Source organism: Barbatula barbatula, assembly GCF_947034865.1.
Source record: "Barbatula barbatula genome assembly, chromosome: 12".
NCBI lineage: Eukaryota > Metazoa > Chordata > Actinopteri > Cypriniformes > Nemacheilidae > Barbatula > Barbatula barbatula.
Window position 1 is genome coordinate 22184355 of NC_136775.1, and position 17961 is coordinate 22202315.

The window sequence follows — 17961 nt, forward strand, 5'->3', positions numbered from 1 at the left end:
GACATTGTGTCTGAATAAACCCTTAACGTCCGAACAGGACTCACAAACACTGATCGACTCATTTCAGAACAACACTGATGAGTTTCTCTAGTAAAGGGCACAGGTAAGGTGTGTGTGATGCACCTGTGTGTGGCGGGTGTCTCTCGGGCAGTATCAGATGCTGGAAGTTGATGATACAGACGGCTTCAGAGCCCAGCCAGCGATCAGACACAGCTCTGATGTAATACTGAGACGGCATGGGCTCAAAGATGGGTATAGTGAAGACCACCTGCTGGGGCTCTCCACTCACCACCTGACCACAACATTGAACAAAGAGATCCTACAATTGAGCTTTATTTTTGATGCAATAACTGTAATATACATATACTGTATATAACTGTTGGTATATTGTGATGACGTCTGGATGTCTTTACCTGTTTCTTCTGCAGGAGGAAGTATTCCGAGTGGTAGATGTGATCATTAATGGGGTCTTCCACCCACAGCCACCACGGCTCTCCTACTGAACCATGGACCTGTTTATAGTGTGCACATGAGAAACCACATTTAGGCCTTAAGACGTTTTGGTATAATGTGGTAATATTTAGAACATTCATTTGAATCACATCAATGACAACATTTGCCATCGTGGTCTGCAAATCAATTATTTTCATAAAGATTTGGCAGTTTTCATTCCCTATTATGCTTCTGTCATATCAATCTCACACTCAGTATTAACCTTTGTCATCACAACGCCGGTGACATTTATAAGATCAGTTGCATTTTTATTGTCTGGATTGTTTTGCTTAGATGCTTGTAATATTGGTAATGTGAAGGTTGTCTGTGTGTCTATCTGCTTTTTTGTCTAACTTACAAACACAGGAAGATGTGGTAAAACACACAATGTTATCAGTAAAGTTAGGAACAAAAATCCTACAGGCAAAACGTAAATGAAAAAACTCACAGAAAAAGAGAGAGAGCGAGAGCGTGATGGGGTGAGTGAACAGATGCTGATTTAATAAGCATGTTTGTTTTCAGAAGTAAGAGCTTCAGTGCAGAGGGATTCACACACTGTTCAGCACAAATACACTCATCTGATTCACACTTTTACATGTAAAAACTGTCTCCCAAGATAAAGCTATAAAGAAACAAACAATAATAAAGAAAATATAGCTGCAAGCAGAGATGGTGGGCCAAGCACTATGGTGCTACATTGTGTTCCTGGGAAAATGAAATGTAAGGGTGTTAAATGAGAGTTTTAAAGTCTGTTGTGACAAACATTCTGTTAACAATAATCTCGGCACAATTAACCCAAATCTGACAACACAAGATATGAGACTCTCGACTTTATTCCAGTTTGATAAATCAAATAATGGTTTGCAAATTAGCCTCTTTTTACAGTGTTGGCCAAATGTTGAACACATTTGGTGGGAATCATTCCACTAGAGAAGTAATAATAATAAAACTCTCTGTTAAATGCTCTCTCGTTTGCTAAATGAATACATGTGAATTGAAACAATTCCATAACATTGAAATATCTGTAAATCAAAATCTGGTTGTGACTCTAAATATCGAAATGTATGTCCTACATATATGAATAACTCTTGGAATATAACTTTGCACTGACAGACACACACTCCCCTATTTCATTCAAACAATACACATGCTTAGTTAGCAGTTTAACACTATGCCGATAGTATAAGACCAGCTATTAAAACCTTTTTATTTAAATGAAACCTGCATGACTTTCTTTCGTCTGCAGAAAACAAAAGATATTCTGAAGAATATTGGTAATCGAAGCTTCATTTTTGGGTGAACTATCGCTTTTAGCATGACCTGCCATGCTGGGAAACTCACAGTATACGTGTGTGTGTGTGTGTGTGTGGGTAAATTAGGGCTCCTGTCATGTACGACACATGCTTAAACGCATACGTATAATGACCATGGTGTGAGCGTTATGTAATGTGTTGGTTAACGACAGATGAATAGATGATCAGAGCGTGATCAGGGGTGATAATGTGGGCTGATGGTCTTCCAGCTGTTGGGTGTCATGCTGTAGGAGTTACGGTCACTGGAGACTGCAGGACACAGAGCGGCCCATCTGTGGCCCATCACAGCACTGACCCTCAGGGGAACAATAGCAACAGATCTGGACCTATTCAAGCCTTTGTGTGTTAAACGCAGGGGAGGAGACACACAAATGAATGACTCCCTCCTGCCTAACCATACTGTGAGTATGTGTGTGTGTGTGTTACTCTCTAAACCTTTCAGCTTCCACCACCTTCTAATCACAGAAAAGATACTTAACATGTAAACAGGGTGAAAGTCATAAGTTTGTAGTATCTTGTGGCAGCACGCTATTCATATTCCACAAATGATCTGGAAACCACTAACTTTTAGTTTAGCTTGAACTGCATACCAATGCAATTTAAACTTGCTTGTATCTTTGGATGTCCTCGTGTATTTTTGAGTTTTTAAAGAATGTAAGACAATTTGAAGATGGTTACCTAAACTAATAGGTTAGAAATTAGACTAAAAAAACAGGAAATCCTGAAAATGTTCAACATTCAACACGTAATCGACAATTGTGTAAAATGTGTGACTGTATGTAGCTTTTCTATATTATGTTTATTATTCCATCTTTTACAAATGCTTAGTTCTGTAGTGGCTCTGCTTGGTCAAAGAGCCTCAAAACCAATGGTAACATTGGGGCTATGTTCTTTGGTTCTGGCTAATGTAGACAATGGTTGTAATGTGACATTTCTTTTGCATTTCATTTGAATAAGAAACATTATTTATAACAAGATAGGTTTTCCAGTTTTCACAAATATAATTCGGCACAGCACAAGGGTTTTAGAGCTGATCAACTCAAACGGCCTCAGGGGTGTGATGACCTGGCTGCAGTTGCTATGGTTACCTGGTCATTCCACCTGAAGTCCGGGGTGATGCTGAGGCGTACGCGCAGGACGGTGCGCGTGATTGGTTGAATGATCGACTCCATCAGGATGGCGGGAATCTGATGAACACACTGTTTCACCTTCAGCCCGATATTCACATGGTGTAACATGTGACCTGTGCGCGCACACACACACATAAATACACATTAGTCTGTAAATCACAGTATATCTGAGCCCCCGACTTCCTGAACCCAGAGAGACGGCTAATAAATGAATATTATTCTGCACCAATGCACACTGACCGATCTCATCTTTGTCCATGTCTTTGAGTTTGTCTACGGTAAGATTCCTCTCCTCCAGTCTGGTGAGAACCGAAGGGGGCAGGATGCTGAACTGTCTCAGCGGGTGGGCCCAACCCCACAGACGCTTGTCAATCACTTTACACAGGTTGAGCAGACGGTAGGTCATGGCCGGCCAACGCTTTCTGAGAGCTATCTCGAAGAGAGCCCGCACAATACGAGCTGCGTTCTGCACACAGAAACGCACAAAGACTTTCAAATGCACAGACATGTAAAACATATTTCCTTTCTGCTTTTTTCAGCTCAATGAAATCAAGGCAATAAATTCAGACATTCTTGTTATGTTATTCATTTAAATTGAATGTGTATTAGTAGTTTTGCTGAGCACTGTGAAAGTTGTCACTTCTGTATGTCACTTTGCATTAAAGCGTCTGCACGTCCATGTACCCTGAGGCTGCTGAACACCTCTTCTGAGTCTTTAAACTTGTTGCGTTTCATAAAACCGGTTAGCTGGTTTGGTTAGATATACCATATTTGTATCCATTCAGTTTCTGCATTGATCAGATCGCACAGTTTTAACATCATGGCTGGGGACTAAGCTGATAATGTCAAATAAACCCTTTCTGGTTTACAAACAACCCTCTGAAAGATGCTATTAACGTTTTGTTGTACATGCAGAGAAATACTCTTTTCAAACATATTTGATATCCAACTGTTAGACCACTGCGTAAACTCTGAAAAGTTATCTTGAATTAGAGGTCTGGTACTGACAATAAGCATGATCAAAGATAACACGTGTTAATACTACACAAATGATAATGTTGTAAGTATCTGACTGGCACTTCAATGCAGAACGTGAAGGTTTTGAACCGGTTTAACATTTTACTTAAAAATATACATTTAAAGGGATACTTCACTGAAAAATGTGAAGAAAAACTAAATCTATCGTCATTTCTACAGGTTTGGAATAATATTCACCAATGCCATAGGAATAATGCTTATTGTAAGTTCATGCTAAGCAACGCATGGACTAATGTTAAAAATACAACCTTATTGTAAAGTGTTACATATATAAGTTTAGCTGTAACATTCATTCATTCATTGCTTGTTTATTTAATTCTGGATTTGTTCTGTGTTTCAATCTGCAATCAGATGCTTCTAATCTTTCCAATCCCCGTTCAAAGGCATTCAGATCCACAGGTGAATGATGGGATTTGTCTGCACTTCTCAACAGATGCAAAACCCATTAAAAGAATCCCTCTCATAGTGTGTATATAAACATATACATCTGAAATCTCTGAAGTGTGACGGAGAAAGATATCACAGACTGAAGCATCCAAGAGGGTCTGGATTTCAAATCAACATACGTTTGACACGGAAATGACTCCCACTGCCGGAAACCGGCTGCACGTGTAAACCAGCCGAATTAAGAGCAAAGTGGGAATTTCTCCCAGCGATTTCACTGACCACTGATCTGACCACATGGAAACTGTTATTATGCAATCACAGATAGCAACGATAGATGGCTTCTACAGAGACAATCTCAAGCCAACCTCTGAGCAACCTGAACAGAAACAAGTCCACACTCACGATGCCACAAAAACGCTTCAAATGCAGACAATGTGAAAATGATATGATGTTTTTTTTTTTACCTGTGCTACATAGGACAGATCAGATATGAGGGAGAAGCTGTCCACCTCTCCGCGCCCGATGTACGTCTGCAGAAGGATGTTGATCTTGCCGTAGCCGTTCTCCACCCCTCCGGCTGCCGGAAGCTCGCAGAAATTGCACAACATCTGATCGAGTTCCTCCAGCTCCTCGTCTCGAACCTGCGTTTGACACACGGCATATCAATATCGTTCACCATTAAACACATATTGGGTGTCACCCTTCAACCTGAGTGAACTTTATTCATACATCCGTTTTCTTCTATTTATCACCAATCATTTTGATTTTTTGAGTATACGTTCAGCTGTTTCTGTTGTCCACCGTGAGATGGCCACCTGACTGGTGTCAGCTCGCAGACAGACTGACACTAAACACCACATGTATTTGTAATAAACAGATTCAATAAAATAAACAGATTAAATACAGACTGTCGTGTTTTATTTATAATATGATATGATAAAGCTTAAGTTTCTTAAATGTAATAAACATACATAATAGTAAATAAACACAGCAAGCAGCTGTTTTTGTTCCCCTAAATTATAAACTAATACAAAAAACGGACAAACTGTGAAAAAAGGCAAGGGATATGTTTATGTCTGCGGCGCATCGTAAAACACTCTCGTTTTCATAAAGTCAACACAAACATGATTCGCTAGGGAACATCTCGGGCACAGCATCTTTATTTACATGAAACGACTGCTCACCTTAATCTGCTCAAATTCTTCAGCCTTGGAAGTGATGCTCAGAATATCTGCTTCAGTGTTTTGCGAGTTAAAATGCTCATTGAAAGTCTGTAAGATTGAAAAAGAGAAAGAACCGATGTCATTCACGCGTTAAACATACATGAAACCGAGCAGTAGAAAGTTCTTGTCTTTTCACAACACAGAGCACTAAGAACATCAATAACTATACTGTAGTATCAAGTCTGGTTGACAAGGTGTTGCTATACGCTGACAGGGTGTTGTTGTATGACATGGCTTGGGTAACATCCGTTAAATCGAAAAATGTTTATGGCGTAAAGTGCAAATGTGATCTCTGAATCAACGAGCTGAGGAAGTGACAGGGATGCTTTTCTGAGCAAATGAACACAACAGTATCCTAACCTCAATGGTGTTGTACTTGATGTAATAGTGACTGGCCGTCCTGCCAAGGTCTGTGGAGGCGAAATAACCGGTCCTCTCGTCGAAACGAATCATCCGAGCCTTGTCCAGCTTCCTGCCAGCATCCTGCACCAACTCTCTCCTGTAGAGCTCTAGCTGAGGGTCCATCTGAGTCACATGACACATACATTCACTGAACAATCCATCACATGACTGACTGTATAGTACACGTGAAAGACAAAAACAAAGAATTTGGACATTGATGGTCACAGACCTGTAAACTGTCCAGCACATTTACAGCAAACCAAGAGTGTACCTGATAGGCCTTGTGGCTGATCCCGTAAGCAAGCGGATTGGCTCTCATCCGGACAAACAGGTATGTGTAACTCATCCATCTTACAGCTTCATCCACATTCGTGACCGTCCCTAGTGCAATCTGCACAAAGCAACCAAGTGTACTTTATAAACAACACGGCATACATCCCATGATCCAACTCTGATTGTTCTCCTTTGTGTCATTGAGGCCTTGGACATTATATAATGACACGTGTAACATGCACATTCAATCAATGTGGATTTCAGAGCAGCTGCTGACTTCTGGTGTCATTGTGCCATCTAGTGACAGATCAGCGATGTTAACATTAGAAAATCCATGTAAGATGTCGCCACCATGTGGTAGAGTGAAGTAACACATTACCCTGGTTAATTACAATTTTCAGATGTTCTTTCTTTTAATACTGTAATAAGCTATATCAATTTTACACAACTGCTGTTCAAAAGGAAGATACCACAGGTTATGCCACGAAATGTGTCTGGTGTCAGTGTGTGCGATTCATTTCTTAGATGCTCGTGATGCTAGCTTGCTCATCACAAGTCACTACTGTCAGAAAGCTGTCAGACACTTCAGCAGTGGCACTAGGGCTGTCACAATATCTAATTGTATCCAACTACATCAGCATTGTGGCAAAAAATATCTATTCAAATAAGAAAAACAACCACAAATAAATACAAAAGTGGCACCTGTATCCCACAAAACCGCTCCAACTGTCCCGAGACACATTTACAATATTTCAGCAATCAGGTCATGTGTTTGCCGTTTGGAGTCAGTGAGGCCTGATCTGAATTATTCTTTGAAATGAATCCTTACTGATGAATGGTACACTAGGGTTTTAGTAAACAGATCTGAACTGGCTCGTGATGAAAATAACTGTTACCATCCAAGGTCTTTAAATAGGGGAGAATAAAAGCTTTTGTTTACATAATGTATGCGCTGTGTATAAATACGTGCAAGTATAAATAGATTTTAATATTTATATGTAATTAATGTAACAATTATAATATTTAAGAAAATGTCCAAACAATTTGACATGCATGTGTGTATTCATATACAGTATAAACATTATTACTATACACAGTACACACGTCACATGTATCATGTAAACAAAATGATTCGTCGATCTATAAGTCACAACTAAGCCCTGTGATGGTTTTATTCTACAGGCTTTCTTTGAAACCGGCATGTAATATCTCGACTGTGAGCTGAAATGAGCAGCCGGCAGGCTTTGTACCTCAGCACTGAGGTTGTCAGCGAGGCTCTGCAGGAACTGACTCTCGATGGGGTTCTGCTGGGTCAGGAGCGTCAGGTAATGGCTCAGCTTCTCATGGGTCGTGATGATGGTTCCCTCACCGTACTTATCGAACTGCGGCCGCCCGGCGCGACCGAAAATCTGCATGACGTCCAGGATGCCCAGATCCACCAGCGCGCCACGTTTGGCGTCGTAAATATTAGTGCCCTGATAACAGAGACGCAGAAGAATCCAGCCATCGCATCACAACGTTTAACAATGCACACAACCACACAAACGTCTGCGGGGTCCGACCTTGATGATGACCGCATGAGCGGGCAGGTTTACACCCCAGGCCAGCGTGGCTGTGCACACCAGGGCCTTCAGGTACCCTCTGGAGAACATGTTCTCCATCAGCGTGCGGTCCTGCCGTAACATCCCGGCATGATGGATCCCGAAGCCATCAGGAAACATCTCCCTCATCTGCTTGTTTCTGGAGCGCTGTACCTGCGCCACACGACGAGTTAGCTTTGGTATGACTGTAGCTATGCGTTGAACATTTAAGGGCCGTTCATCTTATAACGCTAACTATAAAGATAACTGTATTTGCATCCACACCAGCTGTTTCCAACCATCTTTAATTCTGACATAAAAGCCGCGTTGCGATCACCATTAGTCAAACATTATCTGACGAACACTGTCTGACAGTATGTTTTATCCTTCATCAGCTGGAAAACAATAGTACTGAAAGATATCGTTCTACAGTTATGGTGTGAGCCCCGCTAATCTCCTGAATTAAGAACGATTTTTAAAACGTTAAAGTTATCATTATAAAGTGAATGGCCCTTAAGAAGAACATGTGACTTAAACATGTAATTAGACTTGAAATAAACCGACATCTTATTTCATACAGCCCTTACTGTATATACAGTACAATAATATATACGCATTTACTACATAACAGAGTTTTTGACTGTGTTTTCGTGATCTGTATTGTCAGATCATAAAACTATTCTCAGTATCATCTCCCAAAAATGGATTGGATGACATTTGCCCCGTCTGAGGAAACCTGTCTGGTGGGTATTTTTTCCATCCTGTTTACAGCCTTCAGCGTTCAAGTCTGTTAAACATGCAGTAAATGTTGTGTTTCTCCGGCGGGTCGGTGTAATTGAGATGTGTGTTTTGTTGACTGCTGATGACGGTCGTGACCCGCGCCGGCAGTAACGTCCTCACTATCACGTGCTTTGATCTCTCTCTGCCCGAGTCTAAATGGAGGTCAATAGTAACAAGGCCTCAGTGCTGCTCTGAACAGCCCATTACAGACAGCGTCTGTCTGTTGAACCCACGCCGAATACCAATAATGCACAAAACCCCACAAAAATGTGGTACCACTGTGCTGTGCTACCATGGTTAAACCGGGCTATTTACAGGACCCACATCTGACTGTGAATAGAAAGAAGTCGCAGCATTTCCTTCACGAGACTCTTCTCGGTTCTCGTGTTGTATAATGACCCCATGCAGACACATGTCCACTGATCATGAAGAGAGATTTGGTTTATCGTGTCGGAGCTCTTCTCCTCTTCTCTCTGTGGAGAGCGCAATGACAGCACTACAATTAAGCGACATGGAATGATGTAGGACACCACGTTTCCAAGGCATCTACGGAAGAAAAACAGGTGAGGTAATCTTGCCGATCATTAGTTGTTAATATACTATTATTTAAGAATGAATGGTCCAGATGAAACTTGACCAGGATGAAGCTAGTAGGTGAGACGTTCGAAGCATACAGCACATTTTCAACATTCGCTCACCGGTGAACATGCCCAATCTGGAAAGCTCAGTAAGCGCACAAAAATAAACGGGCAGGTAAACCAGAGAAATAGAGAAAGAAGACGCAGAGGAGCGGCAGGCGTTCTTCGGGGCACGGCGAGCTGCGAGCGCCACCGGAGAGCCTAATTGAAACGCTAAGGTTTGCTTTGAGGTGTCAGAGAGCATTAACGGCGGGCTGTGAGAGCGTAAGTTAAAGTGAGGCGGGGGCAGGAGCTCACGTTCAGAGGTTGGATTGGAGATGGCAGCACATCGGCTCTCTGATCAAGGCTGATTAAGGGCCGCTGAAGAGAGATTATTTCCCTGCGCGCTAAGCAGAAGCCGGGGCTGCTTTCCACCGGCTGCGGCAGACATCGCTGATCAGCCATTACTCTGCTTTAACACGAGCGGACAGTAGCCATACCGCATGCAGACTCTGGGGGATACAGACACTGAGATGTGTGGAGAACAGCCTGCAGCCGTCACAGCGCAAACACAACGACCTCCGTTTCTTCAATCGCATGCACAACCTCGAGGTCGTCGTGTTTGCGTAACGCGGTCTCCGCGAGCGATGCCGTTAATAGAGCAAAAACAGGCTTATCATTGATTCACAGACATTATGAATCTTAATACAGCTAGTCTGACAGGGGGCGTTAGCGGCGCGCTAGGCTTGACACTGAAATCTTTCTGACGATCTCAATGACACATGGTCATTTGTCACATTTTTATTTGGACACTTCACTGTCTCTCAGTATTCCTATCAAAACGGATGTACACTTCATGCTGAAGAATTAAGCAGAACGTAGGGCTGTGTACTTAATCGAACATTAATCCTAATCGTCAATTTTGGCTTTTAATAAATGACAATTACAAAACTATCGACGATTGTTGTGCCGCATTCCATTTAGCAAGGATCCTCTCATTTCTTTTGGTGTAAATCCACAGCGCGACCCGTTCCTTTACAGTGCTTCAGCTGTGCCATTTCTTAACATGTATTTTTCAGTTGAATTCACAGTTTAAAAGCCAACTTTTTACATTCTTCTTTGTTGTTTTAAAAGTTAACAGGTAATCGTGTTAAATCTCAATATTGGGCATTCTATCATAACCGAGCAGCCCTAGCAGAACGTACTTTATATTCACACAACATCTTTTATCGGCAATGACACAAGAATAACATTGTCAAAGCGTTATCACAGACTGGTACTGAGTGTGTAAATAAAGGACAGGTAAGCGGGATGGGACTGGGAAAGAAAGAATATATATATATTTCTATGAGGTCTGTCACAGAAATCACAACAGCTAAAAAGTGATTTGTAGGATTTAATAATTCCATCAAATACTACAGTATGAAATCAAAGCTAGCGCGCGGCTCCGTTTCCTCTTCTACATGACAGAAACCCGCTCGCCGATGGGTCATCTTAGACAAGACAACAATAGCGCTTCAGCAGTGGATAAAGACATCCTCACGGGGACAGAAGTTAAAAATAACTGAAAGCTCTAACAATGGAATTTAATGAGCTAAATCCTGCAAACCTTTCCCATGAGGGTGAAAGAAAGAAAGCGTCTTTCATCAGAGAGCCGACCTGCTGTCACACCTGATGTTCATTCCTGACGCTTCAGTATACTGTGTTAATGTCATAAGGTGTTTTCATCTGTCTCTGATACATCAATGCGTTCTCTCTCTTCACTGGCTGAGAGTCTCATGCTGTGACATTGCCGGCTCTGCATTTAAGCACTAGGTGTCTCCTTTCATCCACGGATGAGCCTGAGAGGGTGTTTGCTGCTGAAAGAGCGAAAGAGGCTGTACGGGCGTAGCGAAGGGACTTTTGTCAGAAAGACCTAAATCTAGGGGCGCGAGAGAACGGACGAGGCCATCAGATGAGTGTCAGTCATTCTAATACAAGACACATCAGCAAGGAAAGACCCTCAAATGTGGTACCTTGTTTTTAAATGTATACCGTGTGTTCCTTTACTCAGATATTTTGGACACCAAGGGGTGACCTGGCACAATACTGAACTTTTAAGCAATTTTGTAGTTACATTTTAGTTACGTTTAGAGCAAATACTTCTGAGAACCACGGCATTAGAGGTAAGAACATCAGCGGTCACAAACAATATATATCTTTTATTTTATATAGAATAGACGCTGATCTTTACGCTGTTGAAATGAAAACTCTGTGCAGGTGTTTGTTCTTTAAACAAATACTGAATTTGACAAAACTTGACAATCAAAAGATGTTTAATGTTGATAAAGGTATCATATAGAGTCTTCACATTACTGATGATGTACTGTGTGCCGAGTCCCGCAGATGGGATGTGAACAGTGAAAGGGCAAATGAAAGGATCTCTATCCATCATTTCTATTAATAGATTGAGTCCTTCAAGCAGATCAACCTGAGCAGAGGACCTCCTGTACCTGTCCCAACATCAGCACAAAAACATCAGCATCTTTTCTCATGAGCACTTTTACACTCTTGTTGTATTTCAACTGAATACTAATACTGTCCAACGGTGTATTTACATGCATCCCATGAGAGTTATTATTACATTTGTAATTGTTTAGAATATCAGAGATGTAAAAATGTAAAGTATTTGAATGATATAGATGCAGATCGTGCTGTGATTGAGAGTCTGGGACTTGGGTAACACTGTTAAGTAGCAAAAGTGTATTATAGCATAAGAAACCATTTCCAAATATATTACGCTTAAGGGGTGTGAAAGGTTTTCAGTTTTGTTTTTTAATGAAGCGATGGTAACATATTACTTAAAGAATATTTGTAAAATGCATTATAAAATTAGTTTTAATGTTGTACATTTTTATGCTTGGTAATGTACCTTATAATGCATTGTAATGTTTCATAATTGTAACTACAGTCACTCCATTATAACACGTATTGATTCATTGTTACGCTTTGCATTTTTTATTTGGTTATAATTCTTTAAAACAACATTACATGTATTAGAACAAACATTATGAACAATTATAATGCATCATATCCTTTAATAACGCTTTTTATTACACGGCTTGTTGGAATGCTTGACTCTTATTGGCCAGTCGCCACATTTGCAGGTTCGTTATTCCCAGATAACAACCTCTCAAAACTAATAACACACGGTAACCCGGATGCTGCTAATTATTTTGACAGTTTTGTTAGACAAATTAAATATAAATATGTATTTTTATAAAATATATGACACCTGAACGTCATCTCTTACCTTAAAGGTCTGCTTTCGTAAAAATGAGCTAATAAAATATTTCAAATTCAAATTTCATGAACAGCTTTTAAACTAGCATTATTATACCATAAATTCACTCTACACTAGCAGCTTCTGAATGTCTCTCGAACACACACAAACACATTTGTGGACGTCTGCTCTATAGCAGTGAGTGTGTTCTGTGTCTTATGGGAAAATATGCCATGAGATCTCTGAACGGGATTGACAGCCTCTTCAAACACACATATCAAACACTTTAATGAGCAGATTGAAATGAGCTCACCTCTGACTTCAACTGCATTATAAACAATCCCACTTTAAATAAGTGACCTTATTCCCTCCATATTCATATATGAGATTAAGAAAACATGAATATTAATGAAGGCTGGTTTTCATAAGCTGTCTTTTATTGCAGGTGTGTGTGTGTGTGGTTAAGCAGAATTATAGTTAAACACTTTATCTCAATTTAATCCTCAAAAACAGATTTCAACCCCAATGCTCTTATCCACAAGACGTCTCACCAAATCTTCCTAGAAACTTCACTTTATTAATGCTTGTGGGCAAACTTCTGCACGTTCACAATACAGTAGAAAGTCTTGGTTTGAAACCTTACCTAGGTGTATTATCACCATATATTTTTTTAGCTTTTAAATGAAACTTGTCAAGTGTGTGTATTTAAGTATCTCCAGACATGAGACAATATGAAAGATTTTTAAAGAGACGGACTGTGCAGTAAAGAGGACTATGAACGACATAATCTGAAATGGTGTCGGCTACGACAAGCTATTGATGCTCATATGTTAGCAAACATTTCTTTCTGTTCGTCCAGTGGCTTTGAAGGACCGAACACTGTGGTTTGATGTATTTATATCTGCTACATATCAATGGGGTGGAGATTAGAGACCGCATCTGTCTCGGCCGAGCCCGAGAGACTCTGAGAAAGGTTACTAAATGTATCATACCACCTTCTGCTGGGAGATTTAAATATGGAGTTATTGTGTGACGGCAGTCTCGAGAGAGGAGAGCATCCACCTCTGTGTACTTGCATATCCCTTAACTAATATATAACAGACCCAAAGAAACTACTCCAGTAGGAGCCGTTTTATGGTCTCAGATACAGCAGTTGAGAATTTCATTACTGAGGTATATACAGTACATATTATATAATAACATATATATATATATTCATTTCGATATTCCTTTTTTGTTTATGGCACTAAAAAAGAATGACATCTGTCCCACAACATTATGAAACTGGCCATACGTGTAAAAAGTGCGTGCAACAACAACAACACAAAATGAAGGGTGCTGGGGTTCAAGCAAAGATGTCGACGCTTCACAAACACACGTGCATCTGTCCAGCACACATGTAGGTTGAGTCCAACTGTTTATTGATCTTTCTGTACAGGTCTGAATCTATCGCAGGCCCCTTCTGAGCTATTCAAGCTAATGAAGCTGGAACAGCAGACAGTCGCTACCTTCCCATAAAAGCCACCTGCCAAACAGAACCTTCTGTTCTTCTTACACCGCACGGATCTGCTGGATCTGTTCTACTTTCATCACTCCTGCACATCAATATGTTGTCAGTATGTTGAGCTCACTATCAAAAGAAGTTATATACAAAACAGGCTTTCTTCATCACTGTAAACGTAATGGACTACCCAGCTTTAAGAAGCAATAACGTCCTCCCTAAAACACCCACACTATTGTCTCGTCTGAAGCTCAGAAGTGTAATGAAGATTTAAAGAGTACATATTGTGATTTATAAGGTCCTGCTTTTGTTTATGGAGCGTCCAACAAAACGTTTACGTACAAACACGGTGTAAAAACACTTTCATTTACTAATAATAGGCAGTTATTATTACCTTACTTCTTATCTGACTCTCAAATGATTCATTCGGTGATTCATCTGTCTAATCTCCTCATTTCCGTCAGCCTACTCTGATCTGATTGGTCAGATGGTCAGATGGTCTACGGCGTGCAGTGTCGCAAATGGAACATGGGCGGGCTTTACACGGAGTGATGCAAATCTGACCCGGAACTGAAATTAGAACGACAGACGACTCGTTGGAGTGATTCAGAGTCGAATCCTTTTTTCCAAGCCAATAACTTGGCAGACTGCTCCCATTCACACACAGCAACATTACACGCTGAATGAAATGTCATTTTAAGGACATTGTAATATTTACTCTTTAAGATTATTGACAGTTCCATAGCGGCTAGTGACTAGCCTCAACTGATACTGTAATGTTTCGTCTAAGCTTGCATGCGGCAGTTTTACATTTTAAACGTGCAAGGCCTTCAAATGATTTTCACTGTTGCCGTTCCTGTGAACCATCAAATTTGTGGTGTGGACTTTTTTTGGCCATCTGGAATTTAAGTAGTTGTCACGTCTGGTCCTGAAACACAGACACAAATTACATTGATGCTACGCTTTTGGTGTAACGGTTTCTCACATGTTATAACTGAATGAATAAAACACGTTCCTCTTTTGCGCTTTGAAGAAGTCGAGTCTGCCGTTGAGGTGAGAAAAAGGTGTTTCATATGTGGTGTGAGGGTCAGCGAGAGAATGAGCAAAGGTGACTATTAAAATCTAACGCTCCACACAAACCCAGTTTAAGGAAAAGAAAACCGTAAGTTGGTTGTGGTTTCCCCAGTGCGTCTAAATGCGTCTTCAGACGAAAGCGTTTGAATGTCAACCTCCGCAGGGACTCTAATTGCACACCCACTCCAGCTAGCAGGGCAGCATCTCAAAGTTTAGTGCCGTCTCGCCTTCAGCTTTCATTTCCAAGCGCCCGCACCCGTTTGGCCCTCACAGGTACGTCTCCTGGCTGTGTTTACCATTCTCTCAGAAAGTGCTGCTGCAAGCATAGGTGACTGACCTCAATTTCTCTCACTTTTCTCTTCTGCAGAGGTGCTGAATAACTGCTCATAAATAACTTGCTTTGTTTGGACACGTCCAAGTCCGGCTGAAGAATTCTGTGTCCCGAGTGGCGGTGCAATGAAAGATTAGTACTATGTGCACAAAACCTGTAAAAGAGCAAGATTATTTCATTTATCCTCAGCCCTGAGGCTGACGGCATTTACCTGTTTCTCACACTGGCCGTAGTCCGGCCCCTGGTCCACCTGGAAGAAAGACACCTCTCCTCGGTTCTTGGCCATCTCGATCAGACTCATGGCCGTGCGTACGGTGGAGTTGCGGGCGTGCACAAACACCATCACCTGAAGCAGATACATACAGAGAATATTTGGTATATTATATTTAGCTTTTGGCTAAAACATTCCGATTGGCCATTGATTTTGACTTTACAAAACAAATACTTGAATTTGGGTAAAATGATGCATCTTATTGGACAGCGTGTTTTTTTTCCTACCTTTACGTCAGGCACACACCTAAAATGCCTAAAGATGTTTTCTAAGTGGCTCGCTAGGTTTTGAAACAGAGTTAGGCTTTATTAAACTAAAATGTACAAGTACAGAAAATCAATGCTATGTCGCAAGCAATGAATGGAAGAGGATAAATAATGATCACTTTCAAACAGGCTTCACAAACAAGTTCCAACAGTGGAGTGACCAGCAAACAAAGCGCTCAAAAATGAGTAGATTGTGAGTGTCACAGTGTTTTACTCACAGAGATAACCCATCGATGGCTTACTTTTAAGTCCCTGTGAAACGGAAGTTGCGAACGTTTTTACTTCCATACTTTGATGCATTTCTGAGAAAAATAATGGCCATGGCTTTTGTCTTTCTCTGCAGTTTGATTGGCTGTATAAAAATAGTCGTCGCATTTTAAATAGATCTGGCAACAGACTTACAGTTGAAGGGGAGGAGTTAACGGATGCTACGGCTTTTGCAGATTATGTGGAGTATTTCTTATGCATTCACGGTACAATTAGTGTATCTAATACTAATTTTTGACAGTAGAGACAAACAAGAAAGGTTTGCAGCCAACTGTCAAAGTTAGGATTAGTTCTGTAAAACGCAGATCTTCATTCAGTTCAAGTCTGTCGGAAATCCTGCAATTTAATTGCAAGCTCGAGCTAGACAGATAAAAGAGACAGAGATACACTCTCTAAAACTGCAAGGACCATTAAAAAGCAGAGGAAGACCATGGACATGCCGTTACGGAGCAGTGTCACCAAGGTGGGTTAAACACTACAATGCTAGTTTGGACATACAGTAGGTCCGGTACTTTCCTTAAATTCGGCTCTTAGCGACTACGTCACCCACTATCCATTGGTTGGACGGCTGGTTCGGAGCGGGAGATAATCTGGGAGCTGGTTTGCTATATCAGACTGAGTACAGAAGCTGACTGAAATTGAGCGGAAGTACAAAGTCTGACGTAGTCAGGCTATGAGGGTAAATTATTTTCATTTATTGATAAACTATTTACAATAAACGCTTCAATATTTCATGAAAAAAGAACAATTGTCATTTTTTTATTTGACAGGGACTTTAAGAGGACAGAAGTTCCTTTTTTAGATTTTAACTGAAGATTATGAGGGCACACGGATGTTAGAAAGACAATGACCCACATAGATAAACTATTTACAATAAAAGCTGTTGTATTCCATGAATACATAAGTATTGTCACGTTTTATTTGACTGGGACTTAAAAATAACATGAAGCATTTTAACATCAAATAATGAATTAAAAAGAAATAAAAAGTCTCTAGATTCTGATATAGTCAAATTGTCAATCTTTATAAACACTGTGTATAGCATTTTTATTTCTAGATTGTTCTGGCTCAGGCTCTGGATGCAGACACTCGATCTGTAATGAGCTGTATCACATGCACAGAAGGGCACACCGATGTCTTTGTGCAGAATATTAGTCAACAGAAAGAGGAGGGTTGTAATTTTCCTATTATACTCAGCCTGCCCTTGCAAAACAGTCAATACCTCAGACAAAAACAATCAATACCAGAAAAAACAAGACAGTTATGAGATGGCAAAAAGACCTCTGTGTGTGTCTCAATGTTCTCGCCGTCCTGTGATCACGGTTGCTGTGAATAGAAGATATTCAGAAAGACTGTTCTGTTATAACTCTATGAATTGTCTATCATAAAGTCTGTAGCAATCATGTTTATCTATACATGTTATATAAATGTTCTACACATTCACAGATAGTGATGTTTCAGAGTATTATGCGATGCACACAGATATTGTATCTGGACTGCGGTCAGTATCTGGATTCAGTTCCAGCTCTTTGGCATTCATCACAAATCTTTGGGTCTGTGGATAATTGCTATTTAATTAATTCATGATTGCTAATTTAAGAACAGCCTTCCAAAAAACACAAACATGTCCTTGACCAGCTGCCAACATTTTTCTCACCAGCACTCACCACAATCTGCTCATCCTCAGACAGAGAGAGATGAAAAATAAGCTGTTTGGGCCCGAGCAAAGTGGTTTCAGCCCATAACAGATTTAC

General features: G+C 40.6%; 1 protein-coding gene across 3 annotated transcripts in view; it reads right to left on the reverse strand.

The window, feature by feature from the left end:
* Positions 1-17961, reverse strand: part of ascc3 (activating signal cointegrator 1 complex subunit 3) — a 124534-nt gene that overhangs the window by 21833 nt on the left and 84740 nt on the right. For all 3 annotated transcript variants that reach the window (XM_079470050.1, XM_079470049.1, XM_079470051.1), the window contains 11 exons: positions 15615-15749; positions 7821-8012; positions 7509-7733; positions 6257-6376; positions 5944-6108; positions 5545-5631; positions 4825-5001; positions 3176-3401; positions 2894-3048; positions 414-512; positions 124-292 (listed from right to left, as the gene is read on the reverse strand). In XM_079470050.1, coding sequence (XP_079326176.1) covers positions 124-292; positions 414-512; positions 2894-3048; positions 3176-3401; positions 4825-5001; positions 5545-5631; positions 5944-6108; positions 6257-6376; positions 7509-7733; positions 7821-8012; positions 15615-15749 — 1750 coding nt within the window. The remainder of the gene's footprint in view (positions 1-123; positions 293-413; positions 513-2893; positions 3049-3175; positions 3402-4824; positions 5002-5544; positions 5632-5943; positions 6109-6256; positions 6377-7508; positions 7734-7820; positions 8013-15614; positions 15750-17961) is intronic.